This window comes from Pristiophorus japonicus, chromosome 13 (assembly GCF_044704955.1).
Source record: "Pristiophorus japonicus isolate sPriJap1 chromosome 13, sPriJap1.hap1, whole genome shotgun sequence".
Taxonomy (NCBI): domain Eukaryota; kingdom Metazoa; phylum Chordata; class Chondrichthyes; family Pristiophoridae; genus Pristiophorus; species Pristiophorus japonicus.
Genome location: NC_091989.1, coordinates 124,895,268 through 124,909,349, shown reverse-complemented (window position 1 = coordinate 124,909,349; position 14,082 = coordinate 124,895,268). Strand labels below are relative to the sequence as shown.

At 40.8% G+C, this 14,082-nt stretch overlaps 1 protein-coding gene across 1 annotated transcript in view; it reads left to right on the top strand.

The window, feature by feature from the left end:
• Positions 1-14,082, top strand: part of slc6a2 (solute carrier family 6 member 2) — a 149,925-nt gene that overhangs the window by 45,298 nt on the left and 90,545 nt on the right. Inside the window, exon 4 of the mRNA XM_070897988.1 lies at positions 13,696-13,834. Within this exon, the coding sequence (XP_070754089.1) occupies positions 13,696-13,834 (139 nt within the window). The remainder of the gene's footprint in view (positions 1-13,695; positions 13,835-14,082) is intronic.

The window sequence follows — 14,082 nt, the reverse complement described above, 5'->3', positions numbered from 1 at the left end:
AACTCCCACCATTTTCTTTGTTCAGCGGGTGGGTCGTCTGGTTTCCAATTTTGTTTAATCATTATTTCAATTAGTTTTAGATTTTTGTTTGCTAGGTACCGTGTCGGGGATCCCTCTGGTCCCCACTTGAGTTCCTCACTTCCCATGGCTATAGGTTGTCAGCCGTACGTCCCTTGTCACTGGATAAAGGCCTAGCTCTGTGGTAGCTGATGTGCAACGGTCACCACATGTTAAAAAAATCTACGCACCGACATCTCCCACCCCCTCAATTGGAGTTCAGGACTGGAACATCAGGTCCTTCATTGAAACATCTGTGAACTCTTGTGGAAGCAAATCATCCTCGTTTGAGGGAACAGCTATGATGATGATGACTTACTTACTCCTCACAAGTGAGACCATTACTATTTATTTTCCTTCTGGCATGTGGGAAAACATTAATTTCCAATTAAGAAACTTAAATTAATAACGTCCAATATTTTAAAATTCCATGCAGCGATGTTAAAGTTGTTTGGTGAACTAAATAAAACAGCTGTCAGCGGAAAGGGTTAACTCCGTTGCAGCTTTGTAAGAAGACATGACGTCATTACATGACTTTGCGCAATTCTTTTTTTTTTAAAAACCTTCCCTGATATGAGACACAAGTGCTCGCAATTCATCTCGATCTCCCCACCTCGAGCATGACTGTTTCTCATCAGAGAATGTGGCATTTTAGATTGTCTCTCAACTTTCGAGCATTACTTCCAAACTGTCCAGTATTACCCATTTTATAAAGGTTTCCAAACCCGAAATTTAAATTTCTTTTACTGAACTAGAAACTTTCCCATAATTTAAAATAAAATTTCCCAAACAACCAAACGGCAACTTTTATTTTTCCTAGCCAAAATCATCATCAACATAGTGTCTTTAATCTCTCTTTCCAATGTGGTGAAAGTTTCATATCTGGAACTAGGGACATAAATTTTGATGTCCGTTTTCGTATTCTTCTTTCTCCGGATGCCTTTCCAATGAACTGTAAAAATACTGAATTAGTTTTCATATTTAACAAACTTCACACATTTTACACAAAAGGGAAAAGAGGGCAGAGCTTCCCTTGGCTTGTAGCAAAGAAATTTATGCAGGCTTTTTAAAAAAGGGACACTAAAGAAGACTGCTTTTTAAACGTTCAAATTCATTTGCTTGCAATAACTAAATTGAAAAGACAATGCTTTGTTACGATTCAAATTGATTTAAAACAAAACCGCACCTTTTTTTTTGGTATTCCAATTAAAACGTTTAATTTGTTTTTCTTTTAGCAACTGTAACTTCAAGGCTGAAGTTTCATCTTTTGTTAAACAACCCGTCTTTTGTGCGTTTCATGGCTCCATAAATCATAATCAAGCAGAGGTGTAGTATTAAATGAGCTTATTTTGAATCTCTTCTTTTGTTTGATAGGTCTAAACCCGACTCCTTGATTGTGATTTGGAACGATAGGTTGTGGGGATGGTGCTAATGACTGGGGGGCAGAAATTGTCCGTTTCTATAAGACCCCTGGCCACCTGAAAGCGGTGTGGTCTGGCTGCCGAGGCTCCATGACTGGGCCGGCATTTTATAAATTGCCCTTCCTCAGTTTTGGAGCGGTGTACGGGACTGCTCCGCCAGTTTTCCCACCACGGCTTGCACACACCGATCCCTTACCGTCTGCTGGCGACACCCTTCCCGAAATTGCCCTCCGGGAAATTGCCCTGTGGTAGCGGCGCCACCTGTCGGTGCCCTTTTTGTGCCTTGGTTGTGCAGCCACCCTTAAAGGGGAGGTGGCGTTGCAGGTGACTCCATGTTTTTTTTTGTCAGCTGACTGCCAGGTCGGGCCAACCATTATGACCGCGGGTTTGGCCTCTTGGGTGCCAGGCTGCTGGCCTGGCAGGAAACCTCCCTGGTGGCCCAGTGTTTGCCACTAAAGTGGCTGCAGAGTTCGCAGCTGCCCCACCCTTTAACTGAAGGGGAGGGATGTTGTGACGCGCCAGCGCGATGACGTCGCCAGCGCAGCGCTGATGATTTGTAGCGTCAGCCAATACGGCCCGCCTCCACTTCCACCCCACTAGTGGCAGCCACTCCGACCTGACCTCACTTTCACCCTGATGATGATGCCACTTCAGTCCCACAAAAAAAAGCACAGTGCTCAATTTCTCCGGTTTGACCGCCCCATGCATTGGGGCAACTGGAACACGTCAAGAGCGATAGGTGTGACTCGTTTCGGGCAGCATGGCATTCTTGTAGCTTTTTTTTTTACTTCACTATGTAACAAACTAAAAAATGCTACAGAGCTTCAATAATTGCTCTTTTATTGCTTAGATGTCTTAACTACTTAAATAGTTAATCTCTTAACAAGTAAACTCTTCTAAATCATAAAGTCAGGGAATTTCCTCAACTTCACTATGGATATAAAGGTACTACAATATTAAAATAATTAATTATAATGCTCAACATTCCAGTATTAAATCTTCATACAAAGTTGTTACATGGCTTTTGCATTGTATCGTTCCTTATTGTTCGGCTAGCAGACTTGGTATTTGTACTGCTGATAGGAGTATTTTCATCATTGGTTGCAGTTGGTGTGGAGACTCACTGCTTGATTGGTCATAGCTTATAGTCCTTTCATTTGTTGTGCTCTGTTTTTGTAGCTGTGGCTTGTCTGCTGTGTACTGAGGGGATGACGCCACTTATGTCAAGGAGTGTATAACTGAACACGCCAATCCCTCCATAACTGCTGGCTCTGTTTTCTGCAGGTTTCTCAGGTTTTTCCTAAATAACTTAAGTTCTTGTACAGTAAAACCAGATGTTTATTTTTTGTTGCATCTGTGCTGGCATTCATTTCCTTTTTGTTGGTTGAATTCTGGCAACGTCTCCTCCTTCAAGTTTACCAAGCACATTGTTACCTTTTTTTGTAGAACTGGACCTGTTTGGTTTTCTGAGGTACAGCTTCTCTTTTACTTCAGTTATTATCTTCATTATCGGAAGTTAGCTTGGTGTAGGGAGGAGTGTCTTTGGTTCATGTGCCAAATAGTATTTGAACTAGTCAGCAATCCAACGTCTCACTTGGTTTATTCTTCAAGTCAACAAGAAAGAGATAAAAGTCTGCGCCAGACTCGTGTACTTTTTTCTAGGAACCCTTTACAATTTTAACATTGCTATCTGCCTTGACATTTGACACTGGATACCTTTTGTGAGTTGGTGACGTAACTGAACGACTAATGTTGTGCAGACTGTTGTCTTGAGTTAAATGGTAATCTATTGTCTGAGATAATCTCATTTGGAATACTATGGCATGGAAAATTAATTTTCATCTTGGCTGTTACTTGTTTTTTATTTGTCTGTATTTCAGAAAAATTAAAGTAATCATCAATACCTACGAATTTCTTCCATTCAATCAAACAGACTACGCCCTGTTTTCTCATGGACTCTGATATTTGATGGCTATTGAATAGGGTTTCTTTTGCTGTTTGGCTTACACCTTGTATCACACCTTGACCTGTCTTGTTCCTCGGAGGCCAGTAATTCTTTTCTCTAGTTCTACAAAGATCACTGGATTCTGATTTGCCTGAGGTGAACTATATGCTTCATCTCTCATATAAAATGATATAATGTCTTGCTCCTGTGTTGAATATCAGTCCATCCTGTATGTTGAATTCATCTTTAATGTTGAAATACACAGAAATCATGGGAGCATGCTTCTTCTCTTGTGATAGGCCATAATTACTTGCTAATTGTCATTCACAACAATTTCAGACCTTCCATTTCCAGTAGCGCTCTCAATCTGTATTCTGCCCTTAGATGGGGAAAGTCTTATAGCATATGATTATTATATCCCTGTTTCTGAAATTGCATCAGTTCTTTAATCTTAATCTTTCTGCTAGTAGGAAGTAGATATCTTTTGCTGTGTCCACAAGAAATATATCCTTGCCTCTCTTGTGGAAAACATTAAATTAATATTTTTGAAGGTGTAACCACTCTGTTTTTCCAAATGGTTTTGTGCAATTTGTGATCACTTCCATGGTCATTTTATTTCCAAAGGCTCGAATTTCACCAAACCAAAAACAATGCCTAAGAATTCATTTGCAATCTGAGCATAATTTATCTCTATCTCAGTTAAAGATCTTGGGGCCTAATTCACAGGCTGACATTGTACAAAACGTGGGATACAATATAAGTACATCATTATAGAAGTCAAAGTATTTCAATACTAGTGTGTGAGAGATGATCTTAATTTCTTTCAAGCCTTTCTTATAATGACAGAAAAATCTTCTTTATTCAGTGGGTCACAGAGATACAGTTACCTCTGATAACTTTGATATAGATATTTAGTTATTCCAAGAATTCTTTAGATATCTTGTTTGTCACTGATAGAAGGTGCTCAAGCCATCTTTCAATTTTGACAGAACCTGGTTTTAGTCTATCTTCAGCAATTTAATAGCCCAAATATTTCACATCTTGTTACCTTCCTGTTGAGTTCAGTAGGCACCAGGCTTCCAGTTTCCAATCATGGTTCAGTTCACCTGTACTGTAGAGTAAATAGCCATCTGTCATGACAATGACTTCTTTCAGATTTTCAAATGCCTCATCAAATTCCTCAGGAACTGGAGATATTCTGAAATGCTTGCACAAGCATCTGTAACTTCTAAATGGTGTTGAAAAGATTGCCAGTAGACATGATTATTGATCTAATACAACATGTTAAACCCATTCTTTGCATCCAGAACCATGAATACTTTCACTTGGACTAGTTCAGGCAAAACATCAGCTGCACTTTGAAGTGGATAATCATTACATATGAGGGCTTTGTTAAATGGCTTTGGATCAAATCTCAAATGGCTTCCTCTCAACAAGCTCTTCAGTGAGTTTATGGACAAGTTATTTTACAGCTAGAGGTATGTTCCTAGCTAGAAATGCTATGGGGGATCCAACAACATTAACTCAAAATCTGACCTTCATCTGAGTCACAAGTAACATCATCCACAAGATATAACTGCTATTTTCTTTGTTCTCCTTTTTGAGAAATGGTTCAGTTCTCTACATATGTTATATTTTCAATCACTAATTATTATTCATAAACCTTTCACTTCATTTAGACATCAAAATTTCAAGTGGGTGTTTGATGTCAACATCATATTTGATGTATGGAGAAAATGTAGCAACTAAATGTCATAGAATATGGTATGTATATATAGTCTATCCCAGGAGCTTTCCAAAACTTCTTGGGCTTCACATTTGATAGTCAAAGAAAAATAGTACATGATCTGTAGTTGATCAGTTTAGAATTAGTTTTGAGTACATAACTGAAAAGCACGTGGAGTTGTAGGAAGCTGTCTTTCGTAGCTTCAAATAATGTTTTTTCCGTTCTGTTTCCTTTTAAAACATATTGGTACATTTAAGGTGAGTTACTTCCAATTCTGACACAGGAAGCATTTGTTAAGTATCATTGCGGGGTGCACAAAATAGAAAAGACTTACGAGGAGAAGTTCGGTAGCGGCCCATTTGGGGACAGTAACACTCGCGGGGCACGAGACTTTGCACCAGGCGCAGAAGTCTTTGCTCTTGTGAGAAACTAGGCTAAATCATGTGCTCCACTTCCTTTCTAGGGCGGGAGTGTGGCGGATGCCTCGGGAGCGGGGCACAGCACTATGCACTTGGCCGCGTAGGAGGGGCTCGTCCCTGAATTAAAGAAAAAGGCTCAAGCTGCACACTCCAACAAAAAAACGGATCCTACCTGGACCAGTGGGGATGCCTTGCCAACAAAGTGCGGGGCTGACTGATCAAGGCAACGGGGCGCACAACAAAATCGATGATTTTTTAAAACAGAAACGCACCTCCCTGTGAGTGGCCAGCCGCCCGGTCCACAGTCCCTGAAGCTGTCACTGCCATCGCCCCGCGCAACTTCAGAGGGGGGGGCGATACCCAATTTAAGGTCTGTGGTGCTAACGAGGCACTGCGCACGGTGATGCTGAATTTAGCAGGAGTCGTTAGCAGCGCTAACAGGAGACGTAAATGACCTGAATTTCTCGGCCTTAACGTGCTAGGTATTGCTAAGTGATATTAACTAACTGTGCAACTGTTAAACATACAAGCACTTGAAGGGAACAGGCAAGGAGCTTTCCTATAATTGACTATGGATAAAAAAATTACCATAACATTGAAGCTCTTCTCTCTCTACTGCCTTCCTCTTCCATTTAGTTTTGTCTTACTCTCTTGTTTAACATGCTTTATGCTGCCTCTCTTTCTCGCTCCTTTTGTATTGCCAGCATTATGGTGCAGAACGGAGGAAGCTTGATGTCGTGGAGCTCCGACAGACCATTGATTGATAGGGGGACACAGCATACCATTAATTAATAGGTCAAAGGTTATGCTTTTGAGAAATAAATAAAACTCGTTCCACTGAAGCAATAGCATGGAAGCAAAGGCGCTTGAGGTCAGGATGTGGGGAGTAACCAATTAATTAAAAATACTGAATCACACTTGCAAATTAAAGCTGATCTTAAATCGATGGCACAGGACATTGTCCAGATAGGTCCAAGCTGCAAATTAAGTCTAATTAATTCTAAAATATATGAGAGAGGATTCAGGGCAGACTGAGAAGCACGACTGCATGTAAAAATATTTCCCTTTGTAACTTTTAGATTTGTGTTGCAGTTCAACTGAATAGTTTTCCTGTACATTTTGGGCTGTAATGTGCTATCTGACTCGACCTCCCCTGCACTTCTTGTAATCGTGATGGAGGAGACCTTGTAATCTCAAACAACTGTGTAAAAATTGTTAGCATATTCGTAGCCTGTTTTCAATATACCATCGGAGAGCAACTTTCTGTACAAACCCTAGTTAAGAAGTCTTTTGACTTCAGTAGGTAATGATTAAATAGTTGAAATTGTATTGTGCATGTCAAAAATTAATTATACAATTTAAGTGTCAAATCACCAAGGGCATGGGTTAAGATAAATCTCGAACAGTTTTTCTTAGAAACTGGTAGGTTGCCAACAAAAATCTCAGGAATAAAAATAGAAAGTCGGTATAATTCGGAGCACTGTGATGAACAAATGTTTAAGAAATTCATCAACGCTGAAAAATGATTCTTTTCCTTGAAATACGCCAATGGGTTGGCAGTGTGCCAGTGGGCATAATTAATCCATTCAGTGGCTGACTGAAAATGTACGCTGCTGTAAGGCTGTAAATCAAGCTTTGCAAAACTAGTCTTATCCATGTAGTAAAAGAAACACTTGTATTTATATAGCGCCTTTCACAATCACCGGACGTCTCAAAGCGCTTTACAGCCAATGAAGTGCTTTTGGAGTGTTGTCACTATTGTCATGTGGGAAACGTGACAGCCAATTTGTGCACAGCAAGCTCTCACAAGCAGAAATGTGATAATGACCAGAGTGTCTGTTTTAGTTATGTTAATTGAGGGATAAATATTTTCCAGGACACCTGGGATAACTCCCCTGCTCTTCTTCGAAATAGTGCCCTGGGATCTTATACACCCACCTGTTGAGAGCAGACGGGGCCTCGGTCTAACGTCTCATCCGAAAGATGGCACCTCAAACAGTGCAGCACTCCCTCAGTACTGCACTGGAGTGTCAGCCTAGATTTATGTGCTCAAGTTCCTGAAGTGAGTAGTACAAAGAAGCATGTCTCAAAGATTACAGCCTGGAAATTCCTAGTTCGCACCCTGGTAGAGAGGGGTAGCGGAACCTACATTCTGGGGACAGGGTTATTTGCATAGTTGGAGCAGGTTGTTGGCACCTGCAAAGGTGCATCAGCAGCAGCCATTCCAGCTCGAGCGAATCTGCTTGTTTTAACAAGGAGCAGAGTCCTCCAGAAGTCCAAGTGAGTCAAAGGCGAAAAGTAACTTTCTTAAAACTCTCTGACTCCGAGCTCTCAACTGTTGCGGATTCTGCTGGGGCATTTCAAGGGCAAAAAGAGAGGAATTTCCTGGGGTGATCGGGAATACTCTCCAACATGCGTGCTTGATGTGGGGTGGGGTAGGCAGTAGATTGGCTCATGGCTTCCCGACCGTAATGTGAAGGTCCGATCCAAACTGGAGTTTAGACCCTCTTCCCCACTTCACGTAAGTGCGACTTGTGTCCTTTCACAGCCCCAAATAGCTCGGGGCTGTTTTCTATACTGCTCCTGCATCAGGCCTGACAGTATGTTAATAAATTCTACTTGGTGGATTGTCTTTGTCAAATACCTGGTTGAATCATTATTAAAAGCTTTACTGTATCAAAGGAGACCCCAAAAAAAGCCTGCTGAATATCTGTTGTCTGATTTGATGTTCCATAAAATAATGTGCCAAAAATCGCGGTCTCCAGGGGCACGTACGATGTGCGCACGCACCCTTATAGGCCCCGCAAGTGCCGGCTAAAACCACGCACTTGCGAACTGTCAAAATGTCTTTTGGCAGTTCCAACGCATCCCCGGGAGAAGGGCCTTCGCAGGCAGAGATTTGGACTATTTGTCCAACTCTTGACCAGCGAATGTCTTCAAACTCTTGACTCCTGGGAAAAACAAGCGTAAGGCCTGCTTTTACCAGCGTAAGAGTTTTAAAAGATAGAAAAATAAAATGTTATCAATAATTTTTATAATAAAAACCCTGTCCATTAAGGTAAGTTTATTTTTTGCCCTTATTAAAAAATTTTTTGTCTTAAACATTTAATTTAATTCAATTTCAATTAATTTTAAATATGTGAAGTGTTTTTCTTTATTTAAAATGTGTGTTTTTGGGGGGTATCCCCATTCACAGAAATGGTGATATCTGCACAAATGGAGATCACCATTACTGTGAATGGGGATACGTCATTTTCAATAGTTGGTCCAGCCCACGTGATCCCAGGTTGCACATACGCTCCTGGAATACCTGGGCCCCTACGCTGGATCTTCCGGGAACACCAGGGTACTTGTGTTTTTAAAAAGAAAAATTTGGTCGGAGACGCCCACTCGCAGGAAACTTCCGACCACAATTTCTGGGCCAATGTTCTTCTGTTTTTATTTAGATACACGCTGATCTTTTTCCCTCCCTGTGGTATGATTTTTTTTTTCCAACCAGGGTTTTGTAGAACCTAATGCACCGCAAGAAAGAAACAATCACTTGTTTTTCCTTTCATATAGTTTGAAACATAATGCAGAACTCACTTAATATACTAACTTTTTCTAGCACCAAATTTTTCTGATAATAGCTGATTAGTGGTGTTGATGTACTGAACATACTGACCCAGAAATCCCGGTCGGTGCTTCCCGCGGGCGATCGGGTAAAAAAAAATGTTTTTTAAATGCTTCTTACCCTGCTGTGCCCACGCGAGTTCCCGGTCCGAGGCCTCCACTGACTGCGCGTTGCAGTGTATGCGCATCAAGACGTGCGCAAGGCTGGAGCTGCAATCACATGGCTCTGGGCAGCCAATCCAGGTAAAATATGTTCTCATTCATAATAATGGGAACTCCCATTATTATGAATGAGAAATTGCCCCCAAAACACACACAACCAATAATAAAAAATAGAAAATAACACCATATATTAAGTTATTTATGTATTATAAAAAAATCTGATTTTTTAAAAGTTTTAAAAAATTATGGTTTAAAATAAACTCACCATTGTGGGAATTTTTAACAATAAAATGTATTTTTATCATTTTATTTTAAAATGTTTTTGTGTATTTTAAAACTCTTACGCCTGTAAAAGTAGGCTATGTGCCTGCTTTTATCAGGCGCAAGAGTTTTGAGGACATTTTCTGGGCAAGATATGGGTAAATCCCGCAATCTTGTCCTTGCAAATATCCTCGCTCCTGAGATATAGAAGATCTGTCAAGCTGAAGCTTGACAGATCGGAAAAGCTGGTTTTCAGTGCATGCGCATTGTGCACTGAAAACCGGCTTTTGCGATGCCTTCCCGGGTAGGTACACACTCCATACGGACCCGGAAGGCCGGAATTTCTGCCCCACTGTTTGTTGTCTGTTTGAGAAATGCTTTGTTATGTGTCTGGTAAGCAATGGTATGTGATACCATTTTTAACCAATAAGGGTTACGGGGAGAGGGCGGATAAGTGGAGCTGAGTCCACGGCCAGATCAGCCATGATCTTATTGAATGGCGGAGCAGGCTCGAGGGGCTAGATGGCCTACTCCTGTTCCTAATTCTTATGTTCTTACGTTCTTATACCGGGCCACTGAAGAATTGTCTTCAAAGGGCTGATAATATTGTTGATAAGTAAGCTTTCAAAACAATCAGTGAAAAAATGGATGCAACAAAGGAAACTGTGCACTCGCTCTCTGCATTCTTCTGGGAATATTTCTCATTATTACTTTGATTTTGCAAAATAAGCAAGCTTTTTTTTTGGAGATGATTTTATGCTTTTTCTGGGAATGTCTCCACAATCAGCTAACTCGGTATAAATCAGAATAAGACCAGGAATCAAAGTGGGTTTGTCCTGATACAGTATGTGGCTTAGCTACACATTGGATGAAATTGAGGAGAAATCCCTAGACTTGTAACAACACAGTTTTGCAACACAAAAGTAATGATTATTTAGCCCTAACTGGGCAGAGATGCAAAACAGTTGTGAGAAATAGAAATGGAAATGTTATACTGGTACAAAAGCAAAATACTGCAGATGCTGGAAATCTGAAATAAAAACTGAAAATGCTGGAAATACTCAGCAGCTCAGGCAATATCGGTGGAGAAAGAAACAGTTAACATTTCAGGTCGATGACCCTTTGTCAGAAGTGGAAAAAGTTAGATGTATCAGATTTTTAAGCAAATGTAGGGGCAGGGAAAGAGGAGGGGAGGAAAGAACAAAAGGGAAGGTCTTTGATGGGGTGGAAGGCAGAAGTGATTGAGAGATACAAAGCACGATTGAGAGAGATATAGAGCAGTTTCAACAGTGCAATCTCATGGCCCACATTAGATCTTGTTGGCTTCAGCTGCAACACTGCAGCCAATATATTCGTCAGCAGTTGTGTCACTTATTTTATGGGCCTTGGAAGTAATGCAACTGGCTCAGAGCTGAGTTCAGATGTTCTACATTATATTTTCAGTGCTGAATTGACATAGTCAAACCTTAGACTGACTGGAATTATGTAGACTGACAATAAATGCAAGGAGGAGAAATGCTAAATCCAGATTCCTGATGCTTCAGTAAGTAACTCCCCCACCTGATATACATAGCAATATAAACCAGAAATTCCTGGATTTCTTCCTACACAGTGAGAGTTAGCAGATCTCAGTTAACTGCAGTTGGTGTCTGTGTTCCTGGTCTATGGAAAGGCAATAAACATCGAGTGATTATTTCTCTTCATATCCATTGACCCCCTTGGCAAGTGTGCATGTGAGTACAATGGTGTCCTTCTGTGCTATATCATTTTATGATTGGTTGAAGACAGGGTTGGCATCAGCTGTAGTGCCACTCTCCATCTACCCCCTCCCCTCATTGAGGTTGGCTCTAACTCCCAGCAGGTTTCGACTGGCATGCCGATAGGTGTGGGGAAGGGAGTTGTGGGAGAAGGAATAGGAGGGGCTGGGGAGGCCTAAACTTTCCTGAGGGGCCCGGAGGAGCACTCCTGCAAACTTGCCTATCAGGGGCTCCTCGCATCCCAACTCTCTCCTGACTTGCTTCAGCCTGGCCGGAAAGCCCCCACCCAGGACTGAATTAAAATTGCAGTCAGTGCCTGCTCACGTAACCACCCAGCCATAGCAACAGCAGGAACGTGCCATTCGTTGATCTTAATCAGAATGGCGGTTGGTCATTCCTCACTATATCCGTGGCTCTTCTGCCCATCTGTTGCCGGATGGGAGACCAAAAAATCTCTGCCACCCATGAGAAAATCATGTAAATGATGCAGGTAGTCTACATGAAACAAACTATCAACAGATCCTGCAGACAGGAGTGGTGCTGCTTCCGGTGAATTCTTTGAATCTTGATTTTCTTAAAAAGGCACAATTCTAATGAGTAGACTATGCACCATGATTTCTAAAATCTGTTTTATTTGGAGTTCAGAGGCTTTCAGTACTGCTAATTGAATATGTAATAACGATTTACATAGACTTTGGCCATGCATTGGTGCTGGAGCCAGTATATTAGTGCTGGAGCACTAGTAAGGAATGGCCATAGATAGCAGGAGGTGTTGAAGCAGAAATTTACCCTGAACACATGACTCCCAAACACCGTTTCAAGAATAAAAATATTACGTGAGAGTAGTAAGCATTGCATCAGTGCTGAGCTCAGATTATTTTATTATTGTCACTGAAGTTCATTTGAGGGCCATGTGCCAGTGATATAAAATAAAACCGAACAACTATATGTGTGATTTGCTCGGGTGCAATAATGGCCATTTGTAGATGTTGAGAGGCTGTTTCCCCAGGCTGGAGAATCTAGAACTGGGGGCACAGTCTTGGAACAAGGGGTTGGCCATTTAGGACTGAGATGAGGAGAGATTTCTTCAATCAGAGGGTTGTGAATCCTTGGAATTCTCTACCCAGGAGGGCTGTGAGTGCTCAGTCTCAAGGGATATGGGGATAGTACAGGAAATTGGAGTTGAGGTTGAAGATCATCCATGATCATATTGAATGGCAGAGCAGGTTTGAGGGCCCATTTGTTCTCCTATTGCTCCTGTTTTTTATGTTCTTAATAGCCATTTGCTTGTTTCTGTCCTGTGTAAAGTAGCACATTATAGAGGCCTTCTCTAAATACTAATGAGGAATTAAAATATGACCTTAGTCTATACATCACTGAATAGAATTAGCATTACATATCATGATATTTAGTAGTGGTGGTGGTGCTGCAATAATGACATTCAGCCCAAGATATCCCGGTTTAACCCTATAATGGCTGCAGTAGCATTTCTGTGACACAATATATTGTGAAAATGTCTAAGTTTGTTTAAAGAATTAAGAAATGGCCACTGCTTGGGTACAATCCTTTTAAATCCTATTTTATAATATTGATCAAAATTTGACAAGAAACTGAACTTTATTCATTGATATTTCAGAGAAATTGTGTCTCTTATAGTTTGAGAGGGCACACGGGCTTTCCATTTGCAGCTAGGTACACCTATTTCTAATAAAAAATCTTTAAGTTTGAATTAAATGAAAATATTAAGGTGCTGAAAATTTTTATAGATATTTACATACCAGAGGGCTGTGTATAGATGTTTAAAAATAATTTTTATTTCAGGCAGCCAGTGTCAGCACAAAGCAGTAAAGGCAGATCTACACAGCCCCAGTAATGTGCCTCAGTCCCAAACTCACAACACTCATCCCGATTGGAGTGTGGCATTGATTTCCATTTCCAGGTCAACCATCCTTAGACCTATCTGGGCAGGTTACCAATTAATGCCCAATTAGGGGCAATTTTGTGCTGTAGACCTGTGCCAAGATGGAACTGCATTGAGACTATCCAAGCTTATTTTACATAGGACCTTTACAGCCAGCAGGGGAGCATTCCATTACACCAGTCTGCATTGAAACCAGATCACAGTGCACCACCCAGTTTTCTACATTTTCTGAACATATGATATTCTTGCAGATACTCAATGGGTCTGAAATAAGTAAAATGGTTACAATTGAAATTAATGGGATAGGGTAAGTTAGATTGATATAAACAGTCATTTCAATTGAATGTTGCAGTTATGTTAAAGGCAAATCGGCATTTTTATAGACTTATATTTGTTGCTATTTTGTTTCTATAGGCGTGGAGTTCTCCATCTCCATGAAAGTGCTGGAATTCATAACTTGGGCTTGCCGAGGTGGCAGCTTTCCCTCTGTTTGCTTGTTGTGGTAATCATTCTCTACTTCAGTCTGTGGAAAGGAGTAAAGACTTCCGGAAAGGTATAATGTTCTACTTTTCATGATCAAGAATGTGTTAATTGAGAAAACTCTTTTTTCAGACAAAACCAGGTACATAAGTACCCTCCAGTTCAGTAAGAAGCAAACTGACCTGAAACATTTCATTGCCAGTCAAACAGAGAGCTTCCTCCAATTAGGACTTACCATTTGCCAACTCATCTGAAGTTAGTTGTTTAATTTTGCTCATTTAGTTTTCGATTCTGTAACCAGATGAACAATGTATCAGATGG